Source organism: Scheffersomyces coipomensis (genome assembly GCF_036884675.1).
Source record: "Scheffersomyces coipomensis strain NRRL Y-17651 chromosome Unknown DFJ63scaffold_3, whole genome shotgun sequence".
Classification (NCBI taxonomy): Eukaryota; Fungi; Ascomycota; class Pichiomycetes; order Serinales; family Debaryomycetaceae; genus Scheffersomyces; species Scheffersomyces coipomensis.
The window spans coordinates 2,143,043-2,163,355 of NW_027042894.1; the positions used below are offsets into that span (position 1 = coordinate 2,143,043).

General features: G+C 30.4%; 6 protein-coding genes across 6 annotated transcripts; 2 read left to right on the top strand and 4 right to left on the bottom strand. All coding sequences in view use genetic code 12, as the record gives it.

Annotated features, from left to right (window-relative positions):
* Positions 1–529: 529 nt before the first annotated feature.
* On the bottom strand, positions 530–3,484 carry GPR1 (Gpr1p). Its single transcript, XM_064903390.1, has one exon. It carries the CDS (start codon positions 3,148–3,150, stop codon positions 664–666), a length of 2,487 nt encoding a protein of 828 aa, XP_064763121.1. The 5' UTR covers positions 3,151–3,484; the 3' UTR covers positions 530–663.
* A 1,221-nt stretch (positions 3,485–4,705) lies between these two features.
* On the bottom strand, positions 4,706–5,724 carry PGA58 (Pga58p). The gene has a single exon (XM_064906991.1). It carries the CDS (start codon positions 5,606–5,608, stop codon positions 4,883–4,885), a length of 726 nt encoding a protein of 241 aa, XP_064763122.1. The 5' UTR covers positions 5,609–5,724; the 3' UTR covers positions 4,706–4,882.
* A 2,972-nt stretch (positions 5,725–8,696) lies between these two features.
* On the bottom strand, positions 8,697–11,035 carry AUR1 (inositol phosphorylceramide synthase). The gene has a single exon (XM_064903394.1). It carries the CDS (start codon positions 10,589–10,591, stop codon positions 9,047–9,049), a length of 1,545 nt encoding a protein of 514 aa, XP_064763123.1. The 5' UTR covers positions 10,592–11,035; the 3' UTR covers positions 8,697–9,046.
* A 724-nt stretch (positions 11,036–11,759) lies between these two features.
* DFJ63DRAFT_137935 (glucose-6-phosphate 1-epimerase) lies at positions 11,760–13,237 on the top strand. The gene has a single exon (XM_064903395.1). The coding sequence runs from the start codon at positions 12,042–12,044 to the stop codon at positions 12,948–12,950; it is 909 nt and encodes a 302-aa protein (XP_064763124.1). The 5' UTR covers positions 11,760–12,041; the 3' UTR covers positions 12,951–13,237.
* DFJ63DRAFT_335314 (uncharacterized protein) lies at positions 13,020–14,600 on the bottom strand (the record flags this gene model as incomplete). The annotated part of the gene is made up of 1 exon (XM_064908197.1): positions 13,020–14,600. One exon carries the CDS (start codon positions 14,598–14,600, stop codon positions 13,020–13,022), a length of 1,581 nt encoding a protein of 526 aa, XP_064763125.1.
* Positions 14,601–18,305: 3,705 nt separating this feature from the next.
* On the top strand, positions 18,306–19,706 carry SUT1 (Sut1p; the record flags this gene model as incomplete). The annotated part of the gene is made up of 1 exon (XM_064908198.1): positions 18,306–19,706. The coding sequence occupies one exon, from the start codon at positions 18,306–18,308 to the stop codon at positions 19,704–19,706; it is 1,401 nt and encodes a 466-aa protein (XP_064763126.1).
* Positions 19,707–20,313: the final 607 nt, after the last annotated feature.

Below are 20,313 nucleotides of genomic sequence, written 5' to 3' on the forward strand. Positions count from 1 at the left end.
GTATCTTGGATTGACTTGATATGAATCTCTAAAACTCTATAGTGTCTATGGATGAATGTAAGTTATAACGTAATACGAATCCCTGCCTTAGCTCTTCGTTATATCTGTTGAATCAAGTTTGTTATAAATAGCTGTCAAACCGGAAAAAGAACTTCTGGAAAATATGAAAAATTACCGATGATCTTGAACTAGGGAAACTTCAATGATTATCAAGGATAAATTTGAAACTCAACAATGATAATGAAGACACTGTAATTATATCTTGTTCAAAGGATCAATATCGAACTTCTGAACTAACAGTCGTTTCAATTTTTTTAGAAATGTCTCCTCTTCTCTTTATATGTGATATTTAAATTTATTTATACCAAATGGGTAATTATCTCCGCTGTGTCTTACTAATAAGCATTTGTTACGAAAAAAAAATAATTAAAATTTTTTGTCTGTTTTTCGTCATCGGAAGCGGACCGGCCACAGATATTTATCTGATGCGAGATCCGGTCTTTTTTGTCTGATTTAAAGTTTTGCAGCTAGATTTAAATAGGTTATAAATTAATTTATATTACATTATTATAGAAGATATACATAGTCCGCATGTCGGACTCTACATAGATATATATATATATATATAACGAAAGGCCTCTTATTGGATAAATTATTCTACTCTTATACTGGAGGTCCCTTTTTTAAGAATTCTAAGAAATCAATTTCATCATCATCTCCAATATCATCATCTTCATTGGGTGATGGTTTATCAAGGAAATAATCAAGATTAGAAGTAGATGAAATTGATGTACCACTATTGGTATTGCCATTTCCATTTGGAATTGAAACTGATTGATGTGAGGTTGATTTTCTATTGGAGAATGGAGATCCTGAAGCAGTTGAAGTTGAAGAATTCTTCTTAACTTCTCCATTACCAGATTTACTTGATTTATTAGTAGATGATATCACACTTGGTTTTCGACCATTACTAATCGATTCTCTTTGTAAATAATTCAAATCGGCCTCATGAGGATGTAAATTGATCGATCTCTTCTTCAAAGTAGTATTATTAACACTAAGATTGTTATTGTTATTATTATTATTATTATTATTATTATTATTATTATTATTATTATTGTCCTTATTGGCATCAAAATTTAAGGTGAAATTACCTAATGAACTAGTGAATTCTGATTCACCAAGATCTCCACTTAAAATATTGGAATAATCATGAGGCTTTTTATTGGTAATGCCCGCATTACCATTACTATTACTATTGTCTCTATTGAATGGATTGCCATTGATACTATTATGACCATTGAAATTACTATTATATGAACCACTCCGAGGGGTTTGTCTAAAGCTATTATTACTATGACTGTTGTTGTTGTTGTTAAGATTGTTATTATGGTTCTCATTGATAGTCTTGATTTTTTTGGTGATATAATTGGTTTGAAATTTATCTATATTTTCTTCAGTTGGTAATTGAAAGAAAGGTAATCCTAACCAATTTAATACATGTCTCCAAGTAGGGAATTCTCGATCAGATGCCATACTTGCACTTAAAGAATTCTTTGCTAATTTTGAACTTGTAGTAATTGATTCATCTGTACCATAAAAGAATTTTTCTTGATTTAAATTTAAAAAATTATCTAATTTTGATTTATGTTCCTTTTCAAAATTCTTCATAATAGTATATTGCCAAGGACGTTCACGATAAAAGAATACTAATGTATCAACAAACCCATTAAATGGTTGCATGAATGCTCCCATACAATTGATCCAATAAATAGGTCCATGATGTTCTTCATAATTGACTTGAGTGACTTGTAAGATGAAGGGGAATACCCATACGAAAATATATGCAAATGGATAAATGAAAATTGATTTCATTTGTTTTTCAATTATACGTTGTCTTTTTCTAAAATTTGCTAGATTGGCAGCATGGATTTCAGGATCAACTAAATTTTCTTGATCATTGGAATGTATTTGGGTGGCAGTTGGCAATCGACGTAAATCAACATCATCTTCATCATCGTCTTCCTCATCATCTATTTCATTATCTTCTTCAGAAGCGTCAGGTTTATTATTGACATTTAAACGATTACCAGCGTTCAATTCTGATCCGTTCAAAACTTCAACATTTTCATTATTATCTCCATCTTGACTTGATCTATCAGGTAAAGTCAATTTCACGAAACAACGATCCCTTAAATTTATTAAGAAATATTGAATAGAAGACCAGAATCCTAATTTATCACCATTGCTTATATTAGGATGAAGATTATGACCTTTTGAATTATGAATAGTAGTGAATACCCCACCTAAAGTTCTAAATTCTTTAATAACATGATAATAAATCAATCCATAAAATGTAAAGATAATAATCACTATACAATATCTTGGAACCCAACTTAATACAAATCTATACCATAATGGTCTTTCAGGTAAATAACACCAACAAACCAATGATACATAACCTGTTCCATTGACAAATGCTAAACTTGCCAATATAACAGGGATCAAGATTGATAATCCGTAGACGTAAAATCTGAATTTATATAAACCACCTTCATTTCTAGATGAATTTTTAACTCTGGTGGTTAAATTTGGTTTAAAGATTAATAAATAAGTATGAACTGCGAATGATAAGATAGCAATATCAGCTCCTTCAATAGCGGTGGCGGTAAAGAATCCCACAACTTGACAAAACCTATCATTGTAATAAGATGAAGAATGAGTTAAAACACGTGTAGGATATAATAATAAGATGATAGCTTTGATTAAATCAAAGAATAATAAAAAGAAGATTAATTGATGACGGAATATAAGTCTTTTAGGATCAATACTGAGAAACATATACATTCCACATACACATAACAGAATTGAAGCACATGATGAACTAGTGGCTAATACTCTTTGAACTAAAGCTTGACGATCAGTGAATTCGTCAATTTGATTATGGACATCGATCAACGATCGTGGTGAAAGATAATTTGATGCCACTGAGTATAGTAATTTAGGGATGAGTTTATGAATAGATGATGCTGGTGATGAAGTTGAATGAGAATTTAAATTTGAATTAGATAGTACGGTTGACGCTGAAGGTACCAGCAGTAGTAGTAGGGAAACCAAAGTTGGTGTCACTGATGATGTTGATAGTACCATGTTAAACTATGTGAAGTTATTATCTTGTTGAATGATAATATACTAGTATGGTTTGGTTTTGGGTTGGGATTGTATTTGTGTTATATATAGAATACCATGAATGGTAGTGCTGAGATTACAATGTATGGAAAGGGTAATGTAGTTGATGTAAAGTAGTAGATTGAACTACGTAGATAAGTTATGAATGGGTATAACGTCTAACAAATGAAATAGTGATATGATATTTATGTATATATTTAACCAACCTCTGTTTGGTGAATGATGTAGATTTATTGTTATTTTTGGGACAGGTTGTGAAATAATTAGGAATAGGAAGTGGGACGTGTGGGCGACTGTAAATGAATAGACGTATTACACCAACCAATACCTAGCTTGAATCTTATAACTATGACTTTAGATAAAAAGAAACGAAACGTCAAACAATATTGTTGAAAATTGAAATGAAATTTTAAATTAGGATTTATTTATTTATGTATGTTTGTCTCCTTCTCTCCCTTCCCTATAGTGTAATAAATAATTATCAGTTTATTATGAGTGAGAGAAGAAAAAAAAAAGATTGAAGGAAAATGTCGTATGGCATGGGAAGAACAAAAAGATAAAGTGTTTAATGTCGCATCTTCTTTATAATTGTTCAGCCATTTATGGGTGATCAATTTGTAACAAATGGATGTATACCAAGGCAATGAATTTCTTAGGGTTTTCACCGATTAACATTAACGTTAACGTTAATGTTAGGTACATACAGTTACTTACTTATAAAGTTATCGAAATATACATAATAAATAGTCTTAGAGAAAATCTTCCAAGAAAAAACTCCCAACACGAAGAAAGAAATAGAAAACTGGTTACTTTGTTAACAAAGAGAAGTAGCTCAAGTAACGAGAGAAATGTCGTGAGATATATTTATTATTAGTTATGGTTATTAATCAGTGGCTTGAGGTGGTATCATGCATTGTAGTAAAGATCTTAATTGTGGATTATAAACAAGTCATTTATATTGATAATGTGGGTGGATGGCTATAGCTTATAGTTCATTTTACGTATCTGCGTCATCTCAAATTTACTGGATGCGTATTTTGTGCAACCAAATTTTTGATTTTTTTTCCACGTCGGCTTTTCCCTCGCGGTGATCACCGTTAACTCTCTCTTTAGTGACTATAATTGTAGATGAACAAGAGTATCAATTGATGATGATGAAATCAACGATCATGATGGAGTGAAAGGAATTGTTCGGATATATTCAATACCCCTTTAACCCCATCCCTAACACTTTATAATTACTATAATTATATTCCAAGACAGTTCCTGATCTTCCACAGAATGGTCACGAATGGTCTTTTGTGATCCATCTAATTTAGTGTATTAACCACTCCACATTATGAATGACTTTTAAATTTGATTCTGAGCTATATTACTTTCTTTCTTTCTTTCTTTCTTTCTTTCTTTCTTTCTCGGCATTATAGCGGATGATTCTTTGTTTCTAACCCTTTACCTCTTTTCTTATGTCGGTAATTTCTTGTACCGTTGACCAATTACTACAAATACTTATTAACCAATTTTTTAAACACATTTTTATATTATTAGTTGATATATAAAAGGTATAACTATATATATAATACAATAGATATTAGATTAGAAACATGAAAAAATTAATACTTTTAATATTATATAAAATGACGACATAAAGATTTAATGATAAACCGAAAATAAATTAAATAAAGTTCTAATAAACTTATAATAAAAGAGCAGCAGCGGCAATTAAAGCAGCACCATTAGCAACGTTTCTAGCAGCACCACCTTGGTATTCAGAAGTGATAGAAGCAGCAGATGAAGTAGCTGGAGCAGCACTAGTTGAAGTAGAGTTGGTGTAGAAAGTTTCAATGGTTGAAGAAGCTGGTTCAACAGTAGTAACAGTGGAAGTTGGAGCTGGAGCTGGAGCTTCAGAAGTGGTTTCAGTGGTGGTTGGTTCTGGAGCTGGAGCTTCAGAAGAAGTTTCTGGAGCAGCAGTAGTGGTTTCTTGTTCAGTGGTATCAGCTGGACCGGTAACATCACCAGCGAAAATTTGAACTTGGGTACATCCTGATCTTTGGAAGTTATATAAAGTATAACCAGTATCAGCTGGACAAGCCCAGAAGTTAGTGTTACCAGTACCAACATTGAATCTTAATTGATTGTTGTTAATTAAACCCCAATCTTTAGAAGCAGTACCAGTAGAACCAGTTAAAACAATACCATTTTCAGAGTTGGTAACGTATTGAGTAGCAGAAACTGAAAGGTAACCTGATGGTTCATTTAAAGTGAAAGTACCAACTTGACCATTGTTTAAAGTGACAGCAGAATCAGTGAAAGTAACTGGAGTGTTGATACCATTACCTTGAGCAGTTAATTGGAAGGTTTGGTCAGCAACGACAACGTAAGCTGAGATGACTAAGAAAGTGAAAGTGTTAAATAATTGCATAGCGAATGTGTGTGTAATATGAGTTTGTTGTTATGAGTAGTTGTTATTAATGAAGTATTAATGATGATATAAAAAAGAATATAAAAACTGAAAACCAGAACCAATATAGGATATTTACACCTCTATTTATATTAAAAATAAAATCATTATTTGCAACTATCATCCATGCTTAAATTTCCCAAAGCCCATGCGGATTAAACGAAAAGGTACAAACCAAATAATATTATTTTCTCCCCTAAATTAAAGTTTCCTGTGCTGGAACAATACCTACATTAGCTGATCATTAGCTTAATTTTCTAAATATAGCAAATTGTACTATATTATTGTTAATATTATTTTTGGGTAATTTTAAACTTTGACATGATGATGATATAAGACAAGAAAAAAAGCAACGAAAGACGCAAAAAACTAAAAGCAAAAAAAAAAGAAATTTATTATTTTTTTAAAAGCGAATATTACATGACTCAATTAGGAAATCCGTCGAAGGTGAGATTTATGGGGGTTGCATAAAAATAAAATAATTATTTAATGCCAAAACCTATACGTGAAAGATGAACAAGATGAGGTTTGATGAACATTATGGTAACATCATGGTATGGTATTAATTATGTAGGTTCATTTAGCTTCTTTCTTTTATCTCATATCGATATGATTTACTTTTTAAGTTCGTTTCTGATATGGCTGGATAACTAATTGGTAACTGATCATGTTTTTATTTTTTTTTTCTTAGCTAATTTAACCGTAACCATAACCAGGAGTACCAAATTTCGTCAAACCATTTTCTTGGTTAACTGCTAAAAATAACTACCATTTATATGGGTTCTTGGTACTTTCCCCTTTTTTTAAACCACTTTAACGTTCACAACCAGGATGTTGAATGACGTTTATAATTGGTTTTGTTTTGATTTTCAACTTTATGTTCTAAATACAGAAAAAGTAGAGCAATTATCAACAATGAACTGGACAAGAGTTTAAGTTAAGTTAAGTTAAAATTGAAATCTACTAAAATATTACTGGGTTTGAAAAGAATTCTACCTAGAAACAGTTCTTTATACCCAGCCATCATTGTATTATCCAGGATGTTCGTAAAACGTGGATAATAACCTATTATTATTAAGAAGTATATTATATTATTTTAAGAGATTGACACAATGAATGGAATAATATAATTGTAACCTAATAGAAAGTGTAACTAAACAACACATTAAGAATGTTTGTAAGTCAGAAAATAACTTAAAATTTGGGTATTAGAATATTTTTCAAAGAAAAGACCAAATTTGGATTTTAAAACAAATAATGCAATAGTTAATAAGATGCATTAAAAATCATGCCAACTCACAATGAAAAAATATAGCTACGGCTATGAAAGAATGAGATGGAACGGCAAAGAATGGCGATGAATTAGTGATACAGGGGATACAACTTGCAGATGGCGCACTAATTCGTTATGTTTTTTCTCAGTCATTATTTAATTTTTCACTTACGCACAAGGTCATTTAGGGGGAGCAGCACCTGTAGGACCACCGATTTCTCCCTAAAAACAATCTTGCAATTTTGTACTTCCTTCTATGTTCTACGTAGCTAATTTTTCATATTTTAGTGACCGATAAATCGTTTGGAGTTTTTCCAGTGACGTATAGATTATAGATTGTCAAGTCAATATATGGCAGAATTATCCGAAGTACTCTATCATGATTCCCCATAACAGACCCCGATAGCGTTTTATAAGACTTCTAAATGATTCTTTTTCCAATTTGATCTACTACATACATAAAACTTTTCATCATCTCATCTCGCACATTTTTCAATAAATTTGAAATGTGGTTGTTGTGGTGGTAGTGATGGGTTGTGGAGGTGGTCGAATCGCAAATCTATTGTATGCATTTTAGGGAGGGACCCTTTTTTCTTTTCATCTCTTCTCATTTTCTCCTCTCTCCCACGTTTAATTACCAGCACTACCACCACCACCAATGTTTTTTTCTTACCCACTCACTCACTAATTAATATTCACATATTTCCTTGTCACTAAAAAATATTAAACATCTTGAAAGCGCATTGAATAAGCTTTTTGCAGACTTACATTGTGCTGGATATATTGTTTGTAATAGGGCCGTATGTAGAACACAAACCATCGAAAACTTTATACTTTTCTACAAATAGAAGATTAAGTACCCCATTAGGTTTCCTAAAACGTGAACCTTAGTTCCAATCTTATCCAAACTGAAATTTTGAGCTATATGTATATTGTTGATATTTCATACATATGTGGATACGTATGTATGTATGTATGTATGTAATGTAGGTGATTAAACCCTAAATAGTTTGATAAAACAATCATAATCGTCGTAAATGGAAGTGGAAATGTGGACCATACTCATGTATGTGCAAAGGACAAGATTCGAAAACTAAGGCGGTTTCAATTCATACTCAATTGTACGAATATATAACTGGTTTGAAGTATGCATTACCACATTAAATAATCAAATTGTTCATAACTCTCTTTCGTAATAATGTAATTGAATCATAACTAAAATAACCATCACCACCATCACCACACAAACTGACCTATGCTCTTCACACATACAGAATTGATAACATGGAACGATAAGCGTATTGACAATCTAATGAGGATTAGAGTACAAAACTTTAATTCTGAAAAACCAGCAAAAATTCAATGTTTCAAAAGAGAAGGGGAAATCCTTTACCCCTTTCAATTACGATGGCTAGAATTGAATTGAATTGAATAGAATGGGGAAATCAAATTGTGACCTTCTCATTCTTTACTTTTACAGGGTTTTAAAACTTACAAATTGGAGAACTCACTTATTATTAGTTACTAAAATGAAAATATTATTAAATTAATTAAAGAATTATGAACTAGAATAAAAAAACAAATGAAATCAAATATTATTATATAAAATCATTAAACTTGAAATAAATAGATAAATAACATAAAAATAAATTAAAAATTAAAACTCAGTTAGTTAAATAAAAATTTCGAAAAAAGGGTGAAACAACCTAAGAATAAGGTAAAAAACACACTCAAACCTAAATGGATTTAGATAAAAAAAAAAAAGCTCTCTCTAGAATTGACAATATACACAAGTGACAGAACTATTCACAATTATCGATGGATGGATGATGGGGGGATTTTGAAAAATTATTAAATCGAATTGAGGGTGTGCGTTTGTTTGTGTGTGATATTGCTTGATTTATAAATTGTAAGATATTTTATTAAATGAGCATATTATGTTATTAGTTGTAATATTAGTTATTATTATTATTATTATTATTATTATTATTATTATGATTGTTGTTTTTATTAGTTATTATTAATATTATGGAGGAAAAAGGATGGGATAGGATAGGAAGATCGAATTAACGAAATATTTTCTTTGTATATACACTTTATTATTATGGTTTCATTAACTCATGAATTTAACGATTCTTTTTTGTAGATGTAATTGGAGGAATTGAGGCAGTTGTATCTAATTCATCTAATGAAGTAGTTGAAGTTGCAGAACTAATTTGACGAACATGATCATCTTCAAATACAGATGGAGTGGCACTATTTTCTAAAGATGAATTATCTTCGTGAACAATTTCTTCATGTTTATCATCATCTTCTTCATCATCTTCTTCATTATGAGCAGGTAAATTCAATGAACTTCCATGAGCCATGGTTCCAAGATAACTTCTTGAAGATTGTCTTGATCTTGGAATTGCCATTGATGACATTTCAAATTCTTCAGCTTGTTGTTGAGATTGAAGAGTAGGTGGTACTATAGATGGTTGTTGTTGTAAATATGGATAATTCACAAATCTTGTAACATTATCATCAAATTGAGATTGAGAAGATGATTGCATTTCAATATCATTTGGAATATTAATATAATTCGATGATAATGGATCAATTAATGCCACATTTATTTTAGAAACTTCCAGATAAGACCAACGACAAAATTTATTAGCATCAACAATTGGTAAATGATTATATTTAGTATATTCAAATACAATTAAACTTAATATAGCACCACCAATTAAATCAATAAAATAATGATGAGTTAAATACATAGTACTCCACCAAAGATAAGTACCATAACTCCACCAAACATATTTATATTTTGGAAATAACCAACATAAAAAGAATACATCCATTATAGCACAACCAGAATGTAATGAAGGGAAAGCACCAAAAATAACGGGAGAAGTTGAAAAAGCAGTGGTATACATATCGAAACCTAATAATTCATCAATTCTACCTAAACCACCTGGAGAACCTTTCATAGTATAATTAGCTGGTTGTAAATCATATAAATTTTTATACCAAGGAGCAGCAGCTGGAAATAAAATTTGAGTTAAAACTCCTAATAAATTCATATAACCAAAGGCAAATCCAAAAGATCTTAAAGAAGTTGGAGGAGCAAATAAAAAGATAAAGATAGCCACTACGAATGGAGCACTGAAATGTAAAATCCCATAAGGTAACCAAGCTAAGATATCTAAAAGTGGAGTTGTAATAGTTGCCAAAACATTTGATAAATTATCCCCATAAAGGATAGTTTCCATAGCTGGTAACACTTTAACAGATATAGCAGGTTTCCATTCGGTAGGGATTTTTCCGGCACTAAAGAATAAAGCTAACCAAGTAAAGATTGGTAAAGCATGAACAAAGAATTGAGAAGTTAAAGGAATTAAGAAACATAGTATGAATGAAGCTAAGATAGGGATTTTAGTAAGGAAAGATGCTGGGAATATTATAAATACAAATAAAATGATGGAAGATAAGAAACCATAATGACAAACTTCTTTTATGGTCCAAGTATGATTTTTAAATTTATTTATGGAGATGGAAATATTAGTATCAAATTGTAAATCAGATAAAGTTGAATTAGGGGATTTTTCTAATAAGAAATAATAATGAAATAGTTGATAAGGTTTTTGAATTATTCTTGATCTTAGAATGGTTGAAGTAATACCCATGATGAATGATTGATTGATTGATTATTAGTTTGATATAAGGTTTGAATCAATAATGAATATGAGGGAAAGAATAATGAATATGCGAGGTAAAAGTGTGGAAATGGATAGATCAGACTTTGATTTGAGAGGGACAGATAACAATAAAAGTTATGGATGCAAAGAGGAGAGTGGTTGATTGATTTGTTAGATTAAGATGAGATCGATCCTGTTGAAATGATCAAATGAATAAGAACAGTTGATGATGGAGGGTTGGATGATTAGTGTTGATGATGTTGAATTATCACTTGGTTTATTTTTGTTTTTCTTTTGTTTGCTAAAAGAGATATTCTGCTTGAGTGAGACGCTGCGTTGCTGCGGATGGATGGGAGGCGAGGTGATGATGATGGTAGTAAGCAGTAGGATGGATAGTTTAGTTATTATCTAATCTAATCTAAATGGTGATACTTAAAATGAAATGAAAGTGATGAATGAATGAATTTAACTTAAAAGGAATGAGATTAATTGAATGAATGATGAATTATAAAAATTTGAATTTTGAAGTTTTTTGAAAATAGAGATGTTTGGTCTTTGCCCTTTACAGAGTGTGTGTCACTGTAGTTAACTGAAGAAAGAAAGAAAGAACGAAAAAAAAAAAAAAAATAAGTGTGATGTAAAAAATAAGACTTTTACTCCTATTTTTATGGCTTATGTATTGGGGTATGGATGTATGTGTTGGATCCCTTTCTCTTTTGTCTTTTTTTGCGTCTTTAAAAGAGTCTTGACTACTGATGTTAAACAGACAATGATGATGATGATTTATGATGACTTCAGAGATGATGATTACGGCTGTATATTTATTTATTCTACTTTTTACTACTTATTTCTTCCATTTATAACTGAAGAATGATACTAATGATGATGACTGATGAATGATGAATGATGATGACTTCTTACTTTAAATTTCTTTTTTTTTTTGTTGCTTCTTTTTTCTCTGGAGTTATTAATTCCGACAGCCGGACAAAAAACATTCGAAATTTTTTTAATTGCCGATGTATCCATCTCTAGACTATTCACTATAGTATACAATAGATATTGACATGTCTTCATTCACAACTGTACTTGCCGACCGACAATCGAAATGACCTTAAACTTAACTAACAACTATTATCAATTTTTACATAATTACCCTTATTTTAATTAACTTTACTATTAACTATGTTACCGTTTATCATTTAATCAGATGATGTAAACCACGTGACTAACTGATCACGTTCTTGTTTCATAATGTAACCCGCAAGTTCACTGTCCGATGTCGTATATACAGGAATCATTGTATAATATAGAGTGTACACTGTGGTATCGACTATCAATTTTCAGTTGCCATTACTGATCAAACATAGAACACGTCTCCCCCCTTCAATTGACTTGACAATAAACTTTCTCCCAATCTAATCTATTCTAATCCTTAACCATGCCAGTGGAAGAAACTGATACTCAAGTCATTGTCACTTTACCTTCTGATCCAACTACTAAAGTTACCATTTTAAAATATGGTGGTACTGTTATTTCTTGGTTAAATAAAGGTAATGAACAATTATGGGTTAGTGAAGGAGCATTTTTAGATGGTTCTAAACCAGTTAGAGGAGGTATTCCATTGGTTTTCCCTATCTTTGGTAAACAAAAAGATGAATCTCATCCCACTTATCCTTTACCTCAACATGGATTTGTTAGAAATTCAACTTGGGAATTTTTAGGTCAAACTACTGCTAATCCTCCTACTGTTCAATTTGGTTTAGGACCTGAACAAATTAATTCAGATTTATTAAAATTATGGGATAATGGTTCAAATGATTTTACTTTAATCTTAACTGTTAAATTAGAAGCTGAAAAATTAACAACTGAAATTGAAGTTGAAAATACAGGTTCAAAGAAATTCGAATTTAATTGGTTATTCCATACTTATTTTAAAATCCCTGATATTACCGATACTTTAATCAATAATTTAATTGATCAAAAATGTTATGATCAATTATTAAAAGAACATTATACTGAAAAATCTCCTATTATCAGTTTTCATGAAGAATTTGATCGTATTTATCAATCAATCCCATTGGATAAAATCTTTCAAATCATTGAATTCGGTAAAGTCCTCATTAACGTTCGTAGATTGAATTTACCTGATGCAGTAGTTTGGAATCCTTGGATTAAAAAATCAGAAGCTACAGCTGATTTTTTCCCAAAAACAGGTTATCTTAATATGGTTTGTGTTGAACCTGGTAATGTTTCTTCATTTATAAATTTAAATGCTGGTGAAAAATGGAAAGGTGGTCAAGAATTAAGTATTGGTGGTGAAATTAAAGTTCAAACTAACATTTATTAAATCGAAACATTTTCTGTTTTCTCTATATAAATCTATATAAACAAATATAAACTTTTTAATCCATATTCTTTAATGAAATTGTTGTTTAAATCGAGCAAATTTACTTAGGGACTTTTGTGATGAATTAATATTAGTTTTATTATCAGGTAAGGATTTTTGCGATGATGATATAGTTGGTTTATTATATAATGAAAATGGTTGGGGAATCGTTACTTTCAGATTTGGATTAATTTTATAATGTGATGGTTCATTAATTTTGCTAGATTTCGATAAGATTTTATCATGAGTTGTAGTGGTGGTTGACACTGATGATATTGATCGATTTGAATAACTTCGACTTGGAGATGTCATTCGTGAATCATTATGAGATGTTATATGTGCTGCAGGTTGTAATTGTGGTATAGAAGATTTCCTTTGTAAAGTAGGTATGGATGGTTTATGTTGTAAAGTTGGTATGGATGGTTTATTATGCAATTGTGGAATAGAAGGTTTATGTTGTAATTGTGGAATGGAAGGTTTCTTTTGTAATTGTGGGATTGATGATTTTCTTTGTAATTGAGGAATTGATGGTTTCTTAGTTAATGTAACATTACTATTAATACTTGAATTTGATGCTTTCTTTTGTAATTGAGGTATCGAACTCTTCTTATGTAAAGTTTGACTTGAAACATTACCAACCCCTGCCATTTGTAATGAACTTGGTCGTAATTTATTACTAGGTGGAAATGGTTTTAAAAATTTATCTTTATTAGGTGAACCATTCAACATATCAACTTCACTTGGTTCTTCATCTCCAGTTAATAATGCATTTAAATTCATGAATTTCTTAGATGGAGAAATCTTTCGTAATGGACTACTTTTATTATCAGTATTATTGTTATCTTTAGTTGTATTGTGTAAGGTTGGTATAGTGGAAGATGTCATGGTTAAATTTGGTTTATGTATTAGTTTTTCTTTTGGTAATTGATCTGATTGATTGGATGATTCAGGTGACAATTGAAATGTAGGTATATATCTTAACACTTCATCAGGACCATTTAATGTTCTTCTTCTTTTCACACTAGCTTCTTGATCTCCATCAACCATTCCGATCTGCTTTTCCGGAGATACATTATTATCGATATTATGGACAATATTTACATCACCATCTTCATTAACCGTATTAGTCTTTACTGAATAATGACTCGATATAGATTCCATACCATTATACAATCCCCGATGAATTCCACTATATCTCTTTTTCCGATTTGAATTAAGTTTAGCTGAATTTTTTATAGTATTAGAAGATGTAGTAGGAGGAGATTTAAGCATCATTGAAGATGATAATTGATTAGCTCGATTATTCAATTCCATCAACACGTTATTAGTAAGTTTTTGAGAATATCCTTTATTAGTCATGATTGAACTAACATTATGATTATTGGTATTGAAATCTATCGGAGTTGATTTAACTATGATATCATTTAAAGTAGGATAAACAGGAGATGAATTTAATATAGGAGATGAAGGGGATTGGAAGGGGGAATTTAAACTTAATTGATTAATCTTTTTTATGGGAGTATTCAATGATATGTGATTATTATTATTAGTATAGCTATTGTTGTGATAGTTTCTTGGAGGAGACGATGATTGCCTCATTTCAAAATCCATGATGATTGATTATGAGTAGATCTAGTTGTAGATGAAGTTAATTGAATAACTCCTTGATATATGGTTTAAAGGAATGGATGAAGTGAGTTTTCACTATCAAATGGTTTTTTTTGATTTGATATATTCGTTTATTATTGTATCCTTTAAAGAAAAAATTGAAAGTGTGTATATATCCATCTTTAATCGTATTCTTTCATTTTTTTTGTCCCTGTTCAAAGTCCCAATTAGGTCAATATGTAAATAATTGTTATATCCAGTATATTGTAAAAAAACAAGATCAGGTGCAATTTGTCAGGTGACTATTTTTGTCTGAATTGTTTTGAGACAAGACCGTTTCTCGCTAAAGATATCATTTAAAAAAAATTAAAATTAAATTCAAAAGATTTTTTTTATCAGAGGTTGCACCCGAAATCATCCATATGGAAGGGAATGCCTGTATATAAACTAGAATAAAAAAAAAATGGGTTTGGTGTTAGCCTCACTATTCGTTATTGATGGCAAATAAATTCTCCGAGATTAATCATTTTCAATGCTTAATTATTTCTCCTATGTATGTTAATAAAATGTTACCCATTAATTATTTTTTCTTCATACTTAATTTAGGGCATCGATTCTCCGAGGTGAACTTAAACAATGTTACCTTGCTAATTAGTAGTAGCGTTATTTCGAATGGGGTTAAATCTAAAGGTTATTCTATTCTATTCCGAAGAATCTATCTACAAATAGAAACTAACCATCAATGTCATGTGCTTTTCTAGTTATAATAATCTTCTACCGTTGCTATAATGAAATTTAACTTTAACTAGAGCTTGTAATTCACAGGTTTAAACGCCATGGTTTGACATCACGAGAGAAAGAAATACAAGGTTAAAAGTGTAACAACCAAATTTGGAAATCAGAAATGATTGTGGCCCGGGGGAAAGGATAGACCTGTATGTAAGAAGTCCGTCAAATTTCTAAACACCTTTCTTAAATCAGGATTTTTGTTTTTGGTTAGTCTTGAACCCCTCTCTTAAATATACTCCGAAATCTTTGACTTATAGCCAGACTAAAATAAATATGAAAGCTCCAAAAAAAAAAAAAAGAATTTAAGTCGACTGTTATAATGAGCTGAAATGTTCAAGCAAGGTGAATGTAAGGTCTATACGAAAATTTATCGATTCATCGTTCCTTTATGGGATGTTTCTCTTAAGTTATAAACGACGTTAATAAATTGTAGTAATAGTAATGATAATTAATCTTATCAATGGCAAAATTATAAGTCATCTCATTCTATGATAGACATGATGATTCACAAAAAGTTATAACAGTAAAGAAGAGGTGGGGAGTGACTAAAAAAGAAAAAAAAAAGATTGTGGAGGAGGGGAGTGAAAGAAGGAAAACCAAAACTGCCAAACCAAAATAAAAATATTGAAAAAAAAAAAAAAAAAGAAACGTAACTGTGTAGGTAAGACAACAAGAATTATTAATTGAGTTGGAGTAATTATGATGATGAAATGATAACCCATGAATTCCATTACAACTGTTTAAAATCCATGTATTAAGGATATATGCAAATGTGGAGATGTCAATCAAGAAGAATATGCTGTTTAGTAGTCCTAGGCTGCTTAATCTAAGCCTAGGACTTTTACCGCGGATTCAAATGTCCGAATTAATGGGCCTTTTTTCGGACTACGATAAATGCAAAAAAAAAAATCAAAACAGTTAGCTAAAATCAACAGTACTTGGAAGATAGTTTTCGGAGTAGAGGAAGATACTTGTGACAAAGATGAATATGATATTTTGTAAACCTTAATGAATAGATAAACATCTGAAGTTTAAAATAAAGTAAACAAAGAAGTTTAAAAAGGACAATATAAGACTGGATAGTTTTGAAATGAGGAGAGGATACCTGTGAAAATGTAAATGAGAAACGAAAATCCAAACCGTAGAGGGAAACAAAAGCAAAAAAGCCAAAAAAAGTATTCAGAAAATTGCGATTACGATACCCCCTCATAATACAACCTATGAGTAAATAGTTTTTCGTTATTGGTTAAAATTTCATATTTCTTTTCAAATTGTAATTCAATGATGAAATCGCAAAGAGGAGTAAAGTAAAATGGCGTAACTTTTGTATAAAAGCAGGTAAAATATTAAAGTGGGGAGAAGTATTACGTAAATGGTGATGGTTTTTACTGAGTCACTGAGATTGAGGTAAAAAAAAAATCATTCTAGACCTTAACGGCTATTCCCAGGGAGAGATGGAGAGCGAGGGAGGGAGGAGAAAAAAAACAAATAGCGACTCAAATTACCATTTACCCAGTAAAATTTTAAGTAAAGTTATTTTTAAAGGCTAAAAAAAAAGAAATTTTGAAGATGATGGAAAAAACTCAAAAAAAAGAGGGGATGTTCTATACAGGAGGGATTCTTTTAACCATCTAAGAGAGTATAAACTGCAACCAAAAATAAAAATAAGTTGCGTAGTCTGATGGTATACAAATGATAAAGGAAGTGGAAATGATTGAAGTTGTAAAGATAACAATTTGAGTTAATAATGTAAAGTTTGGTCCAGACTTACCTCTCATCCAAGAAATCAAGAACAACCGCTGTAACTAAATTTAGAGCTTATCATATTTAAAAACATTCTTTACAGTTAACAAAACGAAACCCCGCTAAGCATTACCATTAGTAGAATTACAAATTAAATTGAAATCATTTTATTTGAGTGAAAATAACTCGGTTCAATTTACTTTTGCTTAGCCCTGCTTAACAAAAAGTCATACAATAAATTAATAGTATAGTCTGATAATTTAATTGTCGTGTGTAAAGTTAATTCATATTGTACCAAGTTTAAAAGCGACGAAGGAAGGAGGAGACAAACAAGCTAGATTCCATAAATAAAAAAAAATGGCATCTTTATTGTCTGTTCCGTTATTTTCCGCCGGAAAATTGTCTGCCCTTCCTGTCTTATCAGGAAGACTCACTTTTTTTTTGTTTTTTATTTTTTTTTTGTTTTAGCAACTTGTTTTTTTTGGTATGCCTCTCTCGTTTAGGAACTCCTCGGGATAGACTAGACTTTTGGTATTTGAACAGACAAAAAAAAAGAAATCTGACTCTAAAATCAGAAGAGGAGAATTTTTGAATTGACCAAGGATGTAATTCATTGATTTTATACTATGATTAACTATCATCATCAACATATGAAGATGTCATGGGAAACTTTCTACCGGTTGGAGTGGAGACATGTGTTGTGTTTACCATACCATTACCCAGATGGCATTCTTTTAACTATACAACAGATAATACTGTTTCCCTATATTAATAGAATATAGCCAGTGGCATACAATTCCAAACTTCGGAGTGTTACCGGACTTTAAACAAACACACCAAAAATAAAAAATCATTTTCTCTTTTTTTTTTTTTTTGTTTTTTTTGAACATTATATATTTTTACCCCTCCCTTACCTGGAACCCCAGAGAAAAATTGCAAATTTTTTTTTTTTTTTTAATTTTTTTAAATATATATATAAAGGTAAAGTAAAATAATCAGACATCAGTTTCGAATATCCATTTCTAGTTTTGATACTTTTGTTATAATTTTGGAAAGAATTGGAATATCTTATTTATTTCATTTGACAAAGTTTACCATCATAGATTTATATATATATATTCAAAGCGTACTACTAAAGTACTCTAACCATTACAACTACACTATCCACTTGCAGTCATGTCGTCACACGATTTATTAAATTATTCGATTATGCATAATAATACGAAAACCAATCATTATTATCATAATAATACAAATATTGTATCTTTACCACCTTTAACTCCTATAATAAAACAATTGTCTGAGAATCATGATCATTCATCCATAGTTTTACCTCCTTTAACTAGATTACCATCTAATTCAAACTTGAATTATATTACTTCTACTACATCAATAGTATCAAATTCATCTACTGGAACCACTACTCCAACCAATACTAATAGATTAACTGAACATAATTTGTTACATTTAAGTGATTCATTCAACAAACAAACTCCAACCACTTCTTCCACTTTCAGTAACAGTTCAAATAATCATCATGGTTTAGGATTATTATCCTCGGCTATCTCCTCCCTTCAAAGACTTCCAGCATCTTATCATCACATAAAACAAGTTGATGAACCAAAAACCAATCCTCCATCATTAACATCAGCTAGTTCTGTTGGATCTTTATCTCCAGTATCATCACCATCTATGACTTCAGCTAGTTTAACTTCTAAAATTACTAAATCTCATTCGAATACTAGTAATAGTTCTACTAATAAAAGAAGACAAAGATTAGGTCCATCATGTGATTCATGTCGTTTAAGAAAAGTTAAATGTAATGCTGAGATTATAATATTGGCTAAATCTATGGAAGATATCAATCAAAATCAATTAATTTATCAATATAATCTTTCATCGGTTGAACTTGAAAGATTATTAAATCAATCTCAAGTGATTACAAAAGTTGATCAAGTTGATAATAATGAAGAAATCCATTTATTAATTTCCAATTCAAAATTGATTAAATATAAATTCTGTAATAGCTGTAATTCAAAGGGATTAAATTGTTGTTTCTCCAAGGGTTTTACTAAAGAAGATATTATGGTTAATAATAAGAAATCTAATACCAATGCCAACATCTCATCTTCTAATAATGTCACTACTATTCCAATTATTACTTCTCCTGTTATTAAAAAGGAAAAACCAATTAAAATTGCTAAAAAGGTAAACTCTTCCCCAGTTATCAATAATACCAAAACTATTTCTTCGTTGACTGCTGCTTTAACTAAATCCTTAACTGAATCTTCTCCAATCACTAATATCATCAATCATCTTGAACCTCAACCAATCATTGAAGAAAAGGCTGTGTTGATACCCGCATCCCATTCACCAACTATTAGTTCAATCTTAACTGACAATAACTCAAATCAATCTTCAAATAATAATACTACTAGAAAATCATCATGTATTTCTTGTAGAAAGAGAAAAGTTAAATGTGTCTACAGTTCTGTGTTGAATAAATGTGAAGGATGTTATAAAAAGAATCATGATTGTAAATTCGATGTTAACACAGTCAAACAATTAATCAACTAATCATCATAATCATAACTACTGCTACTACTAATTATAAACTAATAAAAAATGACACTAATAATATTTAATTCTCTTAATAATTTATTTTCCTCTTTAACTTTGTTTTCTTTCTTTTCTTTTCACTTCTTGGGTTTTTTCATATTTAAATATATAGGTTTAAAAGTCACGTATTATTCTTAATATACTATTTCATAGTTTCAAATAGATTTGAATTTGTAGAATGATAAAGAAATGAGCGAAGGGGAAGTTGAACTTACATGGTTAAAGAAACAAATTGCTCTACAATTTGACTTCATCGAAGAATCTCTTGGGGACCAGTAGCTGTATGCTTCCGTCCTCCTCCTAAAAGTTTTGCAACTACCAACCATAAATTGAGCAGTACACTACGTCTGTTTTTTCCGGGCCAAAGAAAGTGGTCAAAACATCATCACACAACCTCCACTGGTTATTGTCAATCTTTGTTTTATATACTCTTATGACTTTTCATTACTAGCATTTAAGAGCAGGATGACAATGACCATAATGATGATGATGACCTCAAATTAAGCTTTTCTGATATAACAGGTGTGAAGATTATTTTTATTTATCATATGAAATTGAAAACTAA